Raw genomic sequence first — 643 nt, forward strand, 5'->3', positions numbered from 1 at the left:
TGCAAAAAAGTAATAAAATCTCGTTAAAAGGTGGGTGGAGGGCACACACACACATAATGGGAGATTTTATATCTCTTTGGATCTTGTGATACCCATAGGTACTGCCAAGGCACCTCAGTTTTACGCGGCATCCCCGTTTGGCACCCACTGAACTAGTGTATTCCCTTTGTCATGATAGTATGAATTAAAACACAAACACAATTACGACTAAATATTACAAGAGGAACTTAGTAAATACTCATCAGAGGGATGGAGAAAGAACAACGAGGATCGTTGAGCAACTCGGATAGAGAGAAAGAGATACTTTGCTGCATCAAAAGAAAACATGACAAGAGAGCCAATGATAAGACAAGTCTTAAAATGGGGAATTTCAGAGTTCGAAATAAAAAAGTATGGCACAAGGCAGAGAAATAAAGGGACAGGGCTACCCCATATAGTGAAATAATACAGGCGGTTGATGGTGCGAGTTTGGTCTTAGATATATTATGGTCGAGTTCTTTTATCATAGTATCACCAGAATAACTATTTGTGTTTTCTTTCCAGGTGTATTGTCGGGGATCAGTTCATCAGGCTGAGGAGAGGAGACCGATTCTTTTATGAATTTGCCGATATGCCAACTTCCTTCACAGAAGGTAAGTTTCGA

The 643-nt window shown here is 39.8% G+C and overlaps 1 protein-coding gene across 1 annotated transcript in view; it reads left to right on the forward strand.

The window, feature by feature from the left end:
• The window catches only part of LOC119586302 (peroxidase-like), a 37,323-nt gene that overhangs the window by 33,832 nt on the left and 2,848 nt on the right, over positions 1–643 (forward strand). The window contains exon 17 of the mRNA XM_037935008.1: positions 544–632. Within this exon, the coding sequence (XP_037790936.1) occupies positions 544–632 (89 nt within the window). The remainder of the gene's footprint in view (positions 1–543; positions 633–643) is intronic.

The sequence above is a fragment of the Penaeus monodon genome, chromosome 21 (assembly GCF_015228065.2).
Source record: "Penaeus monodon isolate SGIC_2016 chromosome 21, NSTDA_Pmon_1, whole genome shotgun sequence".
In the NCBI taxonomy this organism is placed as follows: Eukaryota; Metazoa; Arthropoda; class Malacostraca; order Decapoda; family Penaeidae; genus Penaeus; species Penaeus monodon.